This window comes from Primulina tabacum, chromosome 15 (assembly GCF_025594145.1).
Source record: "Primulina tabacum isolate GXHZ01 chromosome 15, ASM2559414v2, whole genome shotgun sequence".
In the NCBI taxonomy this organism is placed as follows: domain Eukaryota; kingdom Viridiplantae; phylum Streptophyta; class Magnoliopsida; order Lamiales; family Gesneriaceae; genus Primulina; species Primulina tabacum.
In genome coordinates, this window is record NC_134564.1 from 31,005,704 (window position 1) to 31,017,560 (window position 11,857).

Consider the following 11,857-nt stretch of genomic DNA (forward strand, 5'->3'; position numbering starts at 1 on the left):
GTATTTACTCTTATTGAAAGATTTTCTCTTATGACACACAAGTCTCTATATAGCTAGGCTGCTTCAATAAATATTCAAATCAATTTTAACTGAAATTTTCAAGTAAATATGGAGTTTTAGTTTAATTGATCTTTAATATAACATATATACATTCTTATATCATAATTTGACTAATTTTTATCGTCTCTCGCCAAATTATTAAATGTAAATGCGACAACATCAAAAAACCGCTTGCGCCATATTTTCAAGTCAAAATCCAACAAATATAGGCACCTAAGGTCGAGGAGCAATTTTTTCATACAAAGCCGCCTCAGTGCTAAGTGCCCCTTTAATTTTTGTCAAAGAAACTAAGACAATTACGTGCATAAGTTCAACGTAAACAATGCACCAAGAATAATAATCCAAACTTTATTTAATTCTATACACATATATAAAAAGTTCCTTGATAAGCTAACGTCCTTTGATGACAACATAAGAGTAGAATTGGTCTGTTGAAGAAGTTTTTCTTGGTATTTGCATTGGTTTTAAACAAAACCATGATCAATAGAAAAGGAATAGAGCCACTTTTTTACTTATTTTTTCCCATTTCAGCTGATAGCGCAGGCGTTCGGGTTCTCTTCCATGCTGTGATGCACGTAGTAGTACGTGTTCATCGGAGGGTAGTATGCTTTGTGTGGCATAACTGGCCAGACTAATACCTCCGGTTCAGTCTTTTTCTCGTCCTTCTTGGCTTCTTCTTTTTTCGGCTCTTCTTTCTTTATCTCCTCTTTTTTGGGTTCTTCTTTCGTCAGCTCATCTTTTTTGGGTTGTTCTTTCTCTGGCTCCTCTTTCTTCTCAGGTTCTTTGGCTGGTCCAACGGAGATGATGTCGGTTGGCCAATTCTTTTTTCGTAATTTGCTCACCACACTCACGGGATCAACCGATCCAATTACTGTTAGTTTTTTTCCTTTCACATCAATAGCGATTTCATCAATTCCTACAACAAAATGGAATAAATATGATCAAGTTCAGCATGATTAATCTACGTATTTAACATGCAATGGTTGTCAGTCTCTTAGTCGGAGTTAGGATAAAAACCAAGAGAAGAGTACCAACACACTAACCTATCTATGTTAAATAATGCGTCTAAGTAATAGTGTCACCAATCAACAACTGCCAGTGAAATTGATGTGACGAGTAACGATTTGTGTGAGAATCATCTTGAACACCATCATCTTTTGGCTAGGCATCTGACTAGAGGGAAAAACAACACGCCAACCAGAAAATGTCTCTTTGAACAAATTTGTTTTGAAGTTTATGCACTTCATGATAAGAAAGATGAAAGACACGCTACTTCGACGAATTAGTTCGACTCAATCCATGACGATTGCATCATGATAGACACCATCACGTAAAGTTCTACAAGAAAAAGAATTTAAATCAATGATCATACAAATCTTTTTAACTCTTACGATTTAGTTATCTACTAGTACACTTCTGGACAGAACGAAAGATATTTACAAGCATTCGACTTCGTTCTTTCACATGTTAATGCATGTGTGCTTTGCTTACGGACTACTAAGGCAGTAGACCTGGCAAGATGGGGGCAACCACCCCTCAAATTAAAAAAAAAAGGTCAAACTTATTTGTATTAAATAAAAATTTCAATTTTTGCACCACGAATGCATAAATCACTGTGAAATAAACAAACATGGCTATTTCAATAAATGCTACCCGTGTTCTTCACTGCTGTAGCATAAACTTAAGGTTTACTTATTAGCGTCACGATAAAAGCGAGGGTCATTCTTAAAGAATTTGAATGTGAAATCGATTGATTTATCTATGCCAAAGTTGTCAAACATTATCTATACATTACTGTAATCTCAAAAGGGGCATTGCACAACTGTCTGGCTTATTTCCTACAATCACATATTGGCAATCTTCTATTTTCTTTTCTTTGCAACAATAAATACATTTAACACCATATACGCCAAAATAATCTCTTTTTCTCTCCTCCAAAATCACATCATTTATCATCCTACCTTCCTTTTGAAAGCATGTGTGGCATTTGCAATGCAATTTAGCAACAAAGCAATTATACTAGCAATGGCAGATAACAACGCACATCTATTTTGTTAGGTATGATTATGTAATAAATAATTAGTAGCTCTATAATGACAAATTCAAACAAATGTTACACCAAATTGGGAAAATTCTCAATTTGTATAATAAACTATCAGACAAATTGGCTCATTGCGATAATGAAACAGCACAAAAAATCATTCGTACCCGAAAGAGTCGACACAGTTTTTAAAGCCTTCCTCTTGTCTTTGCCATCTTGTAAATCCAATTTCAAGACCAACTTCTGAAAAGTTTCCAAAGATCGTATAAAAATAAACACAACCCAGAAAAAAAAAAACTGAAACTCGATCATCAGCAGCGCAGCAGCAAGAAAACACAGAGTGAGGATTAAGAATCAGACCTTCATTTTGTGGGTTGTTCCAAGAATATTGAATCCGCCTCAAAATGTAGATGAACTCAGATAAAATTAAGAATTTCACTGTTGTCAGCCTTACAAGGGAAAGTAGGGATGGTGAAACTAAAAAGTTGAGAAGAATAGATCAAGAGAATGAGATCAGAAGTCAGAGAAAGACAGATGCTGACTATTGCTGAGAATCATGGGTATTTCAAGAGGAATATGAAATTAATTTTTTAAAACGTTATAGAATTGTTGTTCAGTCTTCTGTCGGACCGTACGTGTGTTTTTTTTTTATAATTTCTTTCGGTACAAAGTCGCTATATTTGATGTATTTTTGGATAAACTCAAAATTCAATGCAATAATTTATCATTCATAAAAATAAATCATATTGAGCAGTGTGTATACACACACACGTATAAGTGGATACTTTAAATATTTTCCAATTATGAAAAGACGTAATTACCCTTCACTTTTGTACTTATTTTAATTATCAAGTAACATATGTAGTAATTTTACCCTTAGTCTATTAATTAATAATTAATATTAATTAACCACATTTTATGATTATGATTCTGTGTTTTTAAATTTTCTCATATCTTTTTTCATTATAATATTTAATTATGTCATATTTCATTTTTCAAAAAAAATTATTTCATTATATATACATATAAATGTGTTGATTTATTTACTTATTTTCATTATCAAGTAAAATATGCAGTAATTAATTAATCTATAAAAGTGTGGATACTTAAATGCTTTCCAATTGTGAAAGGACGTAATTGCCCTTCACTTTTTTACTTATTTTAATTATCAAGTAATATATGTAGTAATTTCACACTTGATATATTAATTAATAATTAATACTAATTAACACATTTTATGGTTATGGTTTTGTGTTTTTGAATTTTCTGATATCTTTTTTCATTATAATATTTAATTATGTCATATTTCATTTTTCAAAAAAAAAATATTTCATTCTATATACATATAAATGTGTGGATTTGTTTACTTATTTTCATTATCAAGTAAAATATATAGTTTATAATCTATAAAAGTGTGGATACTTGAAATGCTTTCCAATTGTGAAAGGACGTAATTGCCCTTCACTTTTTTACTTATTTTAATTATCAAGTAACATATGTAGTAATTTCACACTTGGTCTATCAATTAATAATTAATACTAATTAACCACATTTTATGGTTATGGTTTTGTGTTTTTGAATTTTTCTCATATCCTTTTTCCTTATAATATTTAATTATGTCATATTTCATTTTAAAAAAAATTATTTCATTCTATATACATATAAATGTGTGGATTTGTTTACTTATTTTCATTATCAAGTAAAATATGTGGTAATTTCACACTTAGTCTATTAATTAATAATTAAATACTAATTAACCACATTTTGTGGTTATAGTTTTATGCTTTTGACTTTTTCCCTTATCTATTTTTATTATAATATTTAATTATGTAATATTTCATTCTATTTCATTAAAAAAAATTATTTCATTCTATATACATATAAATGTGTGGATGATAGAAAAGTTTCCCAATCGTTTATATCATAATGAAATGTTATTTTCTACTATAAAAAATAATATATGACATAATTCTTATAATAAATATAAATTATAATGTTAATCGATTAACATCTGTCAAAGTATTAGAGTTTTTACATATTATATATTAACATATTTATTTATTTATTTATTTTGAAATCAAACTAACTAATTCAACAAATACAAAAAATAACATTTTTTATACAAGTTTATGTATTTGGTTATATTTATATTTTTTATGCGAAAATCATACCGGTGGTTTAAATTTTATATTTAATAATTATTTTATGAGTTTATTAGATTTTATTTGATATTTACTGTAATGCCCGAGATTTAATTACTGTAATCAGACGTTGATTAATTAACATAATTGAGATTTCAAGAGCAAAGGAAGTTGCGAGAGGAGAAGCCGAGCGCCAAGGGATGCGAATATGAGGGCTTGGACAGAGAGTCTGGCGCCCGAGCAGTAGTTTTTGACCGCCCGAGCGCCAGTGTTTAACAAGCTGAGTAACCGAACAGAGTGTTCGACGCCCGAGCAATACTTTATGACCGCCCGAGCGCCGACCGAGATGCAAGAAAAGTGTGACACGTATACTTTACATGCATGAGATATATATATAAGTTTCCTTCTTCAGAATTATCAGGAAGAGTCTAGGATTTTCTCTAAGAAATCCTTACGCCTTTTAGCGTATAGATTTGTGATTTGTGAACGATCCGTCCGTCCGATTTTGAATCCGAATTCAGTACTGTGTTCCTATCGACGCAGACTTCAATTGGGCGTAAGTTTTACTACGTTTTGATATGTCTTGAAATTATGATACTGCCAGAATCAGATATAATCCATATATGTTTTTATTGCGATATCAGACATTGTATAATCGAAATCAGATCGAAGAACAGATTGTGTATATAATTGTTATGATTTTCTGAAATGATATGACTGAGATTGTACAGATTTGAGATTATAATCTGTTATTGCTGGGATTATGCGTTGTATCGATATCGATTATGTCTCGTGATATTATATCTGTGATATTGAAATTGACGGGGTTATTGAGACTGTATTATTATGTCGTTAAAACACCAGTAGATTGATTTGGATAAGATTCAGTATTGATTGAGATTGTATCATTGTATCAGTGACATTGATCAGATATGTCTTGATTTGATATTGACCAGAACATGTTTTGAACTGAGTTATATACTGATATGGTATCTATTCGATTGTCATTATCAGATTGGGTATGGACAGAGTTGAATTCGGGACTTCGTCTTCGTCAGACCGAGAAGATAAATGTATAAATTAATGTTGAGTTGGGATTGCACAACTCGAGTGAGGTTTGACTCGAGTTTCCCTAAATCACATACTTTATTTTATTGCATTGTTATTTGCAATTAAATACGATTGATATTTCTGGTCTATGGATGTATAGACAATGTATGTCTTGAGTCATAGGCGAATGTGCCTATTCGTAGACATTTGATCTTGTGACAGAAGGGCCGGATATTGAGGACTCGTCACTGGCCCATTGCACTTTGTTGCAGGATAGGATATTGGCGATCGGGCCATAGTCCATGACGGTTAGGTCAGGACACCGAACGTTTGGCTATATCGGAGTGGATAGAACTGGAGTCTTTTCTATTACTGGTGTTCGATATGGAAATAGCCAAAGTCCGTGAATAAGAACATACCACCACCCCGATCGGGAGTGTAGGTGGGTGTATGTTCTTATTCCGAACGGGATCCCTAGGTTAGGACTGAGTCGTCTGAGTCTGAGAATCACGGAGAGTGATTCATTGCTTGATGTTGAATTATGTTCCTGATGATGGTACATGTTTAGAATATGATTTATTCTTGATAGTGATTCATGTTTAGGATTATAATACATGTGATGAATATTTGATTCATGTTTCTGATTTTGATACATGTTATGAATATCTGTTATATGCCTTTATATTGTTTTTATGATTGCATGTATACATGATTTATACTGAGAATGTAATTCTCACCGGAGTTATCCGGCTGTTGTCTTGTTTGTATGTGTGCATGGCAACAGGTGGGATATGATCAGGGTCAAGGAAAGAACGAGGCTGGACTAGATAGCGTGGAGATCCGGGCTTCGAAGCAACTTAGGATTCAGCACTGAGATATAGTTGAGCCTAGTTGAATTCTTGTAGATAATACAAGATTTGTATGTTTATGTTTAATATGTAATTTGAATTGAATTACATTACGTTTCCGCTTTGTATTTTTTTAAAAAAAATTTAGACCCTGTTTATTATAATTGTTTGAATTATTCCTAAAAATGATTAAGAAATGAATTAGCGTCCGGGTCCCCACACTTACCATATAATCTTATTTAAATGTGTATTTTACTACATATATTGATTGATTTATCATTTTAAAATTATATTTAACCAGAAATTAATAAACATCGATGTAGTTTACAAAAGATCGATTCTGATATAAAATTAATTATCTATGATATAAAATTCTAAAAACAAAATGTTAAAAAAATTATTTAGGTGTTTATGTCATATTTCATTTTTCAAAATATTTTTTTTATTTCATTATGTATACATATAAATGTGTGGATTTGTTTACTTATTTTCATTATCAAGTAAAATATGTAGTATATAATAATAATATAATAATCTATAAAAGTGTGGATACTTGAAATGATTTCCAATTGTGAAAGAACGTAATTGCCCTTCACTTTTTTACTTATTTTAATTATCAAGTAACATAGTAATTTTTCACTTGGTCTATTAATTAATAATTAATACTAATAATTATCCACATTTTATGGTTATGGTTTTGTGTTTTTGAATTTTTCTCATATCTTTTTTCCTTATAATATTTAATTATGTAATATTTCATTTAAAAAAAATTATTTACTTATTTTCATTATCAAGTAAAATATGTGGTAATTTCACACTTAGTCTATTAATTAATAATTAAATACTAATTAACCACATTTTGTGGTTATAGTTTTATGCTTTTGACTTTTTCCCTTATCTATTTTTATTATAATATTTAATTATGTCATATTTCATTCTATTTCATTAAAAAAAAATTATTTCATTCTATAAACATATAAATGTGTGGATGATAGAAAAGTTTTCCAATCGTAAACAACCGTGAGAGAAATAAAGTTGAGTTATATCATAATGAAATGTTATTTTCTACTATAAAAAAATAATATATGACATAATCCTTATAATAAATATAAATTATAATGTTAATCGATTAACATCTGTCAAAGTATTAGAGTTTTTAAATATTATATATTAACATATTTATTTATTTATTTTGAAATCAAACTAACTAATTCAACAAATACAAAAAATAACATTTTTTATACAAGTTTATGTATTTGGTTATATTTCTATTTTTTTATGCGAAAATCATACCGGTGGTTTAAATTTTATATTTAATAATTATTTTATGAGTTTATTAGATTTTATTTGATATTTACCATATAATCTTATTTAAATGTGTATTTTATTACATATATTGATTGATTTATTATTTTAAAATTATATTTAACCAGAAATTAATAAACATCGATGTAGTTTATAAAAGATCGATTCTGATATAAAATTAATTATCTATGATATAAAATTCTAAAAACAAAATGTTAAAAATTATTTAGGTGTTTAAATATTATTTAAATGGAATATTATGATTTATATTTTACTATCAATATTATTATTTCATTAGTTTTGATATTGTTTTGATGAGTTAGTCACGATATTTTAAATTGATAATTATTTATCATTAGTGTGCTTAATTTATGTAAATTATGATTATGCATTGATAAAGTCCATAATTTGATTGATTTTTAGTTTATTATGCCTTATACGTGGTGTTTGGATATATATTTTTTAAAAATTTGTTTCAGTTCATTTGGTTCTATATATTGTGCTAATTATAATTTATTACATAACATAAAATTAACAACTTGAATTTTAATTTTACAAAAAATTCGAAAATAAATTATATAAGTTCTTAAATAATTTATTCGTCTAAAATAACAAGAGATTAAACTCAAATTAATAACAAAATGATTCAAATTATTTTTTATAAAAATAAAATTTTTAATTTTTATCATATAATTGATATTTATGTGCATCGAACGTACTTTATGCTAGTATATATATATATATATGATGGACGTGCTTCATACTAGTATATATATATGGATGGATATAAATACGTACAATTTCCGTTTTTCTTCAAGAAATGTGACATTTTTCACTTGCTGTCATGTATTTTCGAGTCCCAAAGAATCCCAAAAACAAAATGCATCCTTTGAAAAATCCATCCATGTGATGACTATTTTTCTCTAAAGATTAAATCTTTTGAAAAAAAAAAAATCATTTCACACAAATATAAATTTCCACTATTCAACAACTAATATTAATGTTGCATTTGAGATATGTATTTTAAATCTATGAATTTCGATTATAGTTTTATTGTTTATGATGAAAGAATATATGAAATTTTAAATTCATATATTACTCTTATTTACACTTTAGTTACACAAAGCAGAAAAATTTCAAATGTTCTCATAATTAGGTGAACTCGAAATTCATTTTAATTAAGATAAAAACTATATAAACATGCAAGGAGTGAATTTGAAGTTTGAAGTTGAATTTGAAGTTTATAGTATTGCTTAACTAAAACAAAACAAAAATACATTTGGATATATTTGAAATTCATGAATTCAAAATTTATCAATCTGAATCCAACCTAAGGTCGTGCTTATATAGAAATATTTCAAATCAATGGATTTCAGATATATTTCAAATGTATTTTTGTTGTTTAAATAAATAACATTATAAGTAAATGTATAGATTTAAAATTTGATATATTGTTTCATTATTAATCATAAAATACAATAGAAATCCACTAATAGTAAAACCTGAGCGAATTTGATTGATGAAAGCGGGAACAAAATTAATGTGATAAAAGTAATTCAAGAAACAGAGATCCATGACATTCGCATGTATTAGGTTTGGCGATGGTCAAGGACTATGAATTTTGGACATGGCGATCAATTGTCGAGCACACTCATACATGCCATTAAATATTTTTTTTATAGTATATTATGAAATTAACTTGGTCAATATAAAATACGGCTGAAATGTAAAATTAAGTGATCTGAACAATTAAATAGAATCGGGAAGATGGATTCTGATTTTGCAGATTTTGGCAAAGTGCTTAGATTTCTAGAAAGAAAAGGTGCACGGATAGCAATTCTTGCAAGATTTTGAATATAAACATGTAAATCATTTCTCAAAGAATTTACATTTAATTCTAATTTGCATTTTAAATATTTTTTTAACAATTTCTGTTAAAATAATACGTTACTAGTCAATATTGTCGCATAATACATTGATATACATCAATAAATAGATTTTTATATAATATATAATTATGTTAGATTGACCTTGTTTTTTTACGTGTTTCAAGAATTTGACTCTGGCTCAAGCAATATGAGTAGAGTTGGTGCGACTTCTTGTTCCAAGGGCCTTGTGGATATTGCCAGAGGTAGAATGACCGAGATCTGAGAGATCGATTTTGACAGTAGCTCGGCCATCCTGGAGTTAGACTTTAGGCAACAACTCATATACACACTCAAACACAAACTCATGAATATTACTTCGAAAGAGTTTTTCGGTATGACCATTTTGATGCTCAAGTCCCTGTTGAGCTAATGAAGATAGAAAACTCATAAGATATAAGTGCACACATAATGTAATACAAGCTGAATGGATCAAATGAATATATAAACCTGAATATTTATAGGAGAAAAGTAATGATGATATCGGTCGTAAAACCCGAAAGTCTGGTACGACCTGACATCCGACCATACTTGCATTAAATACTTTCTTAAATGCTCCTTTAAATGTTTCACTGAATACCGTATCAAATATCACATTAAAGGCTATGTTCCGTACTATAGTCTAGGAGATCTGTCATATCACTAGCTTTATCAGGTCAACTTTGGCCGACACTCGTTCGTCGTCAGACATGCTCATGATTGCAAACTAGGTCGATTATTGTATAAAGCTCCAATCTTTGAGACAAGGACCTGTACTTGGGTCTAGTTCCCATCTTTTGGGTCTAATCCAGCATTAATTTTACTATCAGAATTTTTAGCTCGTGCCCCAGTTCGTCAATCCTCCGAATTCGGGACCTGGCCTATTGGTCCACCTTCAAATACTTAAGCTTACAACCACCTCGACATACTTTCACTTCAGCTATTTCTCGCCATGGTTCGTTCAAGGACTTCAGAGATATATACCCCGAGGTGTCATCCATCATGTTAGTGCTTTTGAGTATGGTAATCCACTGTTGTGATCATCTCAACCTTCACTGCCATGCTTTTAATCCAAAATTACTGACTCCTTGAGCTAGCTCATTAAATCCCCGAGTTTCTCCCTTCATCATGACTCATAAATTATTTGACCTCCTCCTTGAGCAAGGATTACCTAGGTCACTTTCTGAGCTAATTCTAGGAACTCGGTCTAGGTTCTAGTGGGCCTAGCAGCTATCCAAGATATCACTAGACCCTCCTTTACTAGTCAGGCTAGAATTATGGTTCGCTACCCCGACCTGTACTGTCTTTGCCAATGACCTAGACCTCAAGTACTTTGCTCTCTAAATTGGATGATGAACTGAGTTAGGGATGAAAAAATAATGACACCAGGCTTATGGATCATCTCCACTGTTCATCTTGGCCCACAACCATGATTGATTTTCTTTGTCTATATATACACCGTCCCTTCCACCATTTCCTACTTAATATTCTTTCACATTTCTCCCTTCCTCGATTCCAGTGCTATCCCGCTTTCATGTAGCTTATATCGGCCATCTGTAAGTAAGTATACCCTCTTACTATGTGTGATTCTACTTATTCTACATCGGGAGGCCGAGTTTTTGGCTCTCCTTGAGAAGAATCCGTAGAGAAAGACTTCGACTTTCCTACACGAATCGGTAGAGAAAATCTGGTACGACCCGAAATCCAACCATGTTTTCATTAGATACTTATTTAAATGTCTCATTAAATTCTTCACTAAATACCACATTAAAAGCTAATTGCTTCCCGATACGAGCTTTCCGGGCGCAGATGGAGAATCATCCAAACTCAACATACCAATGAAGAATCTATAGTGCCTTTGTACTATGACCTATAAGATCTTTTTTATCATTAGCTTTATCAGATCAACTTTAGTCCACTCCCACGTTATCTAAAATGCTCATGATCGGAAACTAAATCGATTGCTACTACATCGTCCAATATTTTCCCTCTTATCCGGATAAAGCTCTAATCCTCGAGACAAAGACCCTTGCTTAAGTCTAATTCCCGCCCTATTGGATCTAATCTAGTATTCTTTTGACTACTAGACCTCTTAGTTCCTGCCCGAGCTCGTCAATCCTCCGAACTTGGGACCCGGGCCTAGGGATTCTCCTTCAACTACTTCGACTTACAACCACCTCTAACTATATGAGATGCTTAGGTGAATTACACAAGTTTTTATGCATTTAAGACCCATTTTAACTCTCTAAATAGCTCTCTAGTGATAATAACGAAATTCAGCTTTTGAGTTCAAATCAGATTTGTGTGGGTACAATGTTATAAAAATATAAATTTTAATCGGAAACATTAGTCAACATAGGGGACCGAAATGAATTTTACCTAATTTTTAAAGGGTTCACGTGGGCCATGGGAATGAATATTGCACTCGTTGTAAATTTGTTCGCGTTGTTTATGGTAAAAAATAAAATAAAAATACGCCGAATTAGTACAGATTAAAAATAAATAAAT

The 11,857-nt window shown here is 30.5% G+C and overlaps 1 protein-coding gene across 1 annotated transcript; it reads right to left on the minus strand.

Moving 5' to 3' along the window:
- Window positions 1-394: 394 nt before the first annotated feature.
- LOC142528022 (heavy metal-associated isoprenylated plant protein 39) lies at window positions 395-2,662 on the minus strand. Its single transcript, XM_075633054.1, has 3 exons — window positions 2,462-2,662; window positions 2,269-2,344; window positions 395-976 (listed from the first exon to the last, which is right to left on the minus strand). The coding sequence occupies exons 1-3, from the start codon at window positions 2,465-2,467 to the stop codon at window positions 588-590; spliced, it is 471 nt and encodes a 156-aa protein (XP_075489169.1). The 5' UTR covers window positions 2,468-2,662; the 3' UTR covers window positions 395-587.
- Window positions 2,663-11,857: the final 9,195 nt, after the last annotated feature.

What these genes read in the sequence shown, in the direction of transcription:
- LOC142528022 (XM_075633054.1), bottom strand. An exon ending in AACTGTGTCGACTCTTTCGG is followed by an intron (nt 977 to 2,268) that starts GTACGAATGATT and finishes ATTTTGTTGTAG; the next exon opens with GAATTGATGAAATCGCTATT.